The sequence below is a fragment of the Chenopodium quinoa genome, unplaced genomic scaffold, assembly GCF_001683475.1.
Source record: "Chenopodium quinoa cultivar QQ74 unplaced genomic scaffold, ASM168347v1, whole genome shotgun sequence".
NCBI lineage: Eukaryota > Viridiplantae > Streptophyta > Magnoliopsida > Caryophyllales > Amaranthaceae > Chenopodium > Chenopodium quinoa.
In genome coordinates this window covers 1,413,658-1,419,204 of record NW_018744633.1, presented here as the reverse complement: position 1 = coordinate 1,419,204, position 5,547 = coordinate 1,413,658, and the positions used below count along the sequence as shown (strand labels likewise).

The following is a 5,547-nucleotide window of genomic DNA, read 5'->3' as shown; positions in this document are numbered from 1 at the left end:
CCGAACCGGTTATAATCCGTAACCCGTTGTGACCGAACCGTTTACGACCCGTAGCCCGTTATGACCAAACCGTTTAAACCCGTAACCCGTTATGACTGAGTCGTTTAAAACCCAATATGTTTATGATCTAATCTGTTTCAACCCACTACTCGATAAACCCAACTTATTTATGACTTGACTTGATTATAACATGACTCGTTCCTACCCATTATCTGACTAATTCGACTCGATAATCATCCGACTCAATTTTAACTCGATATGATTTTGATTAGAAACCCGTTTCAAATTGGGTAAACTCGTTTTCAAACCAATCAAGTTCAATCTAAATCGATTATAACCGAAACAATAATGGTTGGACCTAATTTCACCCGATCTATTTTGAACCGAAACCCATTTTCGAACCGACCCATTTAAACCCAAACTGATTATGACCCGAACCAATTACGACCCGTCCTGATTAAGACCTGAACTGTTTTTAACCGAAACCCACATTAAATGGGCGAAAACCGTTTTCAAACCGACCCAGTTCAACCCAAATTGATTATGACCCGAACCAGCTAGAACTCGACCCGATAAGGACCTGATCCGAATAGAAACTGCAATTAAAAAAACCAAACCGAACTGGCCCGTAATTTTCAAAACCGACCCAAACCGAACCGCTTATTATTTCAATCCGTTATAAACCGACCCGTTATAACCCGAAACTGATAAACTCAACCCAAACCCGAACTGTTTAACCGAATTGACACCCCTGGGTGTTACCCATATTTGACGACTTTTGGACTTTTCGGATTTACTACTAGCATCTTGCGAGATTCGGTGATATTATTCTTTAACTTTTATTATATTATTTATTTTAATAATGTTTCCGAGAAAATATGCATCCAGACATGATAAAAGGGAAAAAAGAAAACGAGCCCAACATTTGATTGAATCTCAAATAGGAGCATTAGATAAATTTTTTTGTAGTAGTCGAGTGGAAGAATCTTCGAATAACTTGAATAGTGATGATAATTTTAATGATGTGCCAATTGTCGATTTTCCTAATGATGTGCCAAATGTCGATGTTTCTAATGATGTGCCAAATGTCGATGTTCCTAATGATGTGCCAAATGTTGTTGTGGGTATTAATGGACACTTTATCCCTCCTTTTGATATCTATGATCCTAGAAATTGGGGTTTACTTGATGCTACTAGAGATATTTTGATTGAAAAAGGACCTATAAGAGAATTAAATCTCACATTTCCTATCGATAGTTTTTCTAGGCATTTTTCATATTCTTATTTTATAAGAAAGTTGAGTAATGGGGAAACTTTGGATAGAAAATGGTTGGTTTATTCAAAACATGTTGATAAAGTATATTATTTTTGTTGTAAATTGTTCACTTCTCAAAATAATAAAACTCTTTTAGCAAATGATGGAGTGAATGATTGGAAACATTTGAGCGAGAAACTCAAACTACATGAGAATAGTGTTGAACATTTGACTAATATGAGTGCTTGGAATGAAACAAGATTGAGATTGAATAAGAACAAAGGCATTGATAAAGAGTTGCAAGAAGGGATTCTTAAAGAAAAGGAACGTTGGAGACAAGTTTTGATAAGAATAATATATGTTGTTAAATATCTTGCTAAACATAATTTAGCTTTTCGTGTATCTAATGGAAAATTGTATGAGGATAGTAATGGTAATTTTTTGGGTTTGATTGAAATGATAGCTGAATTTGATTTGATAATGCAAGATCATGTTAGACGTATAAAAATTCATGAAATTCACTATCACTACCTTGGTCCTCAAATTCAAAATGAATTGATTTCTCTTTTAGCCCATAGTGTTAGAACTTCTATGATAAAGATCATCAAAGAGGCTAAATATTTTTCTGTGATACTTGATTGTACCCCGGATGTGAGCCATCAAGAGCAAATGACTTTGATAGTATGATGTGTTAATGTGTCTTGTGATAAGATAAAAGTAGAAGATTTTTTTAGAATTCTTAATAGTAGATGATACATCAGGGTTGGGACTTTTTAATGAATTGTTAAATGTATGCAAGTCTCTTGATTTAGATATTGATAATGTTAGAGGTCAAGGTTATGACAATGGTTCTAATATGAAAGGAAAACATCAAGGGGTTCAAAATAGACTACTTGGAATAAATCCAAGGGCTTTATATATGCCATGTGCTTGTCATAGTCTCAATCTAACTCTTTCGGATATGGTACATTCTTGTGTTAAACCTATTTCTTTTTTTGGAATTGTGCAATGCATATACACATAATTTGCAAGTTCTACAAAAAATGGAATATTTTAGTTGATAATGTTTCGGGTCTTACTGTTAAATCTTTGTGTAATATTCGATGGGAAAGTCGAATCAAAAGTGTTAAAGCTATTAGGTTTCAAGCGCCTCAAATAAAGTTAGCTTTGCAAAAATTATATGAATCTAGTGGTAATGATGCTAAGACTAAGAGTGAATGTGAAAGTTTAGCTAATTGTGTTGCAAGTTATGAATTTTTACTTGGCATTGTGATTTGGTATGAAATTTTATTCTCAATTAAAAATGTGAGTAAGAAATTGCAAACTAAGTCTATGTGTATTGGAGCTGCAATGAAGGAAGTGAAAGGTATTATGTTGTATTTTGAGGAGTATAGAAATAATGGCTTTGAATCTAGTATAAATATTGCTAAAAGCCTTGCATTTGATATGGATATAGAGCCTTCACTTCCGACAAAGCGTCAAATATTTAGAAAAATGCAATTTTATGAGAATAATGGTAATGATGAAGAAATACAATCACCCGAGGAATCTTGTAGAGTTAATTATTTTTTGGTGGTTGTTGATATGGCAATAAACTCTTTGAAAAATAGATTTTAACAATTAGAGGTGTTTGATAATATATTTGGATTTTTGTTTGATTCAATCAAATTAAAGTCATTAGACAATCATGAATTAAAAAAATCTTGCATCAATTTTAAGACTACTTTTTCTCATAATAATTTGTCTGATGTTGATGCAGATGATCTTTTCTCAGAATTAAAAGTATTGCAAATGACTTTACCAAATATGTTGATGTCGGCACATGAGATTCTAGAGTTTGTCAAAGATGTCGATTGCTTTCCAAATGCATTAATAGCTTATCTGATCTATTGACTATGCCGGTAACAATTGCATCTGTCGAAAGAATTTTTTCAAAGTTTAAATTATTGAAAGCCTACTTGAGATCATCAATGTCTCAAGAAAGGTTGAATGGTTTAGCTACTTTATGTATTGAGAGAACTATGTTAGAGCATATTGATGTAGAAACTATTATTAATGACTTTGCATCTAGAAATGCTAGAAGGAAACATGTTGTATAAGCATTATCTTAACTATAAATAAAATACCGCGTATTTTTCGTTTTTTGCATACCCATTTTTTCTATTATTAAATTTAATAGTTAGCTAACTAGGGCCCTATTTTATAATCCGCCCCTAGGCCTCTAAATTCTCAGAAACGGGCCTGCTTTTCGGGATGGTAATTTTTCTTTTTCTAGGATAGTTTCATTTCTTTATTTTGGGTTTACATTTTCATACTTTCTAACCATTTGAGCCATAAACCTCCTTTTCAAGCCATGTCTTTAGATTTTGAGCCTTTCGCTTCATTCTTGTTTCCATTCTTTGTTTTTGTGAAGCAATTGATCATTATTGTTGGAGATTATGGTGTATGAGTTTGATAATAGGTTCTTATAATGTAAGCAAGTTTGTGTTATGTTTATTTTGTGAATAAAGGCAAATGTCAGTTGAAAAAGCCGTCCATAGTTAAAAGAGGCGAGGAAAATGCAATAAAGTGGAAAATAGAAAAATGAAAAAAAAAAGAGAAAAAGCAAGGAACATTCATATGCTTTGGAAAAAGTGGAAAAAATGTGAAAAATGAAAAATTCAAAAATATTTTGATGTAAGTGTATTTTTCCCTATTTTAAGTATTGAGGACAATGCTTTGTTCAAGCTTGGGGGAAGCATTCTTATGCTTTTTGTATATATATTTGTGATTTTGGATTTGAATAAGCTTGGGGTGTTGGTGTTCTTGTTTGTTGATTGCTTGATTATGGTGTTGAGATTTGGCCAGTCTTTGCTTCACAATATAGGTATATCACCAAATTTTAAATTTTAGCCTACCTTCACCCTTTTAGACCTTACATTAAAACCCTTTTCAAGACCTTTTGACCTTTTTGGTTGAGTCACAAGTCGGTGGAGGGAGATGTGAGTCAAGCCTATGGAGCGGTTTCCATAGTCAAGATGTTGAGTAGCCTTAAAATCTCTTCTTTTTCGGTTCCTTTGAGGAATCATTGAGATATTCACTACATGTGGATTTGAAACTAGTTGGTAGGACATGGTAAGATTGTTTAAGATGAAGGTGTATTGTGTCTCATCAGTTCTCTATACTTAGCATATCTTATATTTCAATCAACCTTGGATATCTTAAAACATGCACTCCCTTATTTATTTAATAAGAATTGCATTCAATTGTGCTTGTTCATTTTGAAAAGTCCATTCATGAACATTTGTGTTCTTTTCTTTTCTTTTGATTTCTTTTTCATTTTTTGCCTTGTTTGCTTGGTTTGAGAATAGTTGTGGGTTAACCTTTTAGGAAACCCTCATGAGATCTCACTAGTCTTCATTGGCGACTTTAGGGTTTTAAGGGCATGTTTTAGCTAATAACAATCATGATTCTTATGAAAGTGAGTTAGTGTATATTTTATTCTCCTCTCTTTTTCTTTTGTTTGTTTGAATAAGCTCATCATTTTTTTTCCCTTACTTGTTTTGGTTTTGCTCGAGGACGAGCAAAAGTTAAGCTTGGGGGTATTTGATGAATTCCATTTATGGCACTCACTTGATGAGTATTTATGTTGTTTTTACCTTCTTTTCATAGCTTTCTCTCTTAATAAATGCTTAGTTTTATGCATTTTCTATTTATTTTACCTTTTTCTCTTATTGTGTGTTTTTATGGGTTTTTCTAGTGTGTTCTCCTTTATTTGCTCTCTTCTCGTGGTTATAGGTGTTATACGAGGTTTGGGTCTTGATATTAGTGGCCAACTAAGTTGGAAGATGCATTTGGAGAAAACTTATAGCATTGGGAAAGCTCAAGATGCAAGGAATCGGATGCTCTAAGTTATAGCTCCAACGCTCTCAAGCTGCGCTCTCATGAGAGATGGTGTTAAACCCACCGTGGAGGCCCTTGGAAACTGCCATCTCGAATGTTCATCAAGTGGAGCTCACGAAGACCCATTTGCGAGCGCACGAGGCATCGAAGAAGTCCAAGAAAACCAGAAGAGCCCGGGCGCGCACCCCTGCTCGTGCAGGCGCTCATACCTGTTTCCGGCTTTGCTCGCTTTGATTTTGGCGCCTTTTATAAATACCTATCTTACCCCAATTTTTGTAATAAGTTTTTATACATAATTTTGATCATAATTCTAGCTTAAATTAGTTGAGAGTTTCTCTCTCTAGTTTTAGGTTTAGTTTAGGAGTAGATTTAAAGAGAGAAAGTGAGAGATTTCAATGGTGATTTGAGAT

The 5,547-nt window shown here is 33.7% G+C and overlaps 2 protein-coding genes across 2 annotated transcripts; both read left to right on the top strand.

Annotated features, from left to right (window-relative positions):
- The first annotated feature begins 862 nt into the window (after positions 1-862).
- LOC110701502 lies at positions 863-1,972 on the top strand. Its single transcript, XM_021879143.1, has one exon. It carries the CDS (start codon positions 863-865, stop codon positions 1,940-1,942), a length of 1,080 nt encoding a protein of 359 aa, XP_021734835.1. The 3' UTR covers positions 1,943-1,972.
- A 291-nt stretch (positions 1,973-2,263) lies between these two features.
- Positions 2,264-3,148, top strand: LOC110701555. Its single transcript, XM_021879189.1, has 2 exons — positions 2,264-2,771; positions 3,015-3,148. The coding sequence occupies exons 1-2, from the start codon at positions 2,264-2,266 to the stop codon at positions 3,146-3,148; spliced, it is 642 nt and encodes a 213-aa protein (XP_021734881.1).
- Positions 3,149-5,547: the final 2,399 nt, after the last annotated feature.

What these genes read in the sequence shown, in the direction of transcription:
- LOC110701502 (XM_021879143.1), top strand. Translation starts at nt 863, where the DNA reads ATGTTTCCGAGAAAATATGCATCCAGACATGATAAAAGGGAAAAAAGA.
- LOC110701555 (XM_021879189.1), top strand. Translation starts at nt 2,264, where the DNA reads ATGCATATACACATAATTTGCAAGTTCTACAAAAAATGGAATATTTTA. An exon ending in GCAATTTTATGAGAATAATG is followed by an intron (nt 2,772 to 3,014) that starts GTAATGATGAAG and finishes ATGTTGATGCAG; the next exon opens with ATGATCTTTTCTCAGAATTA.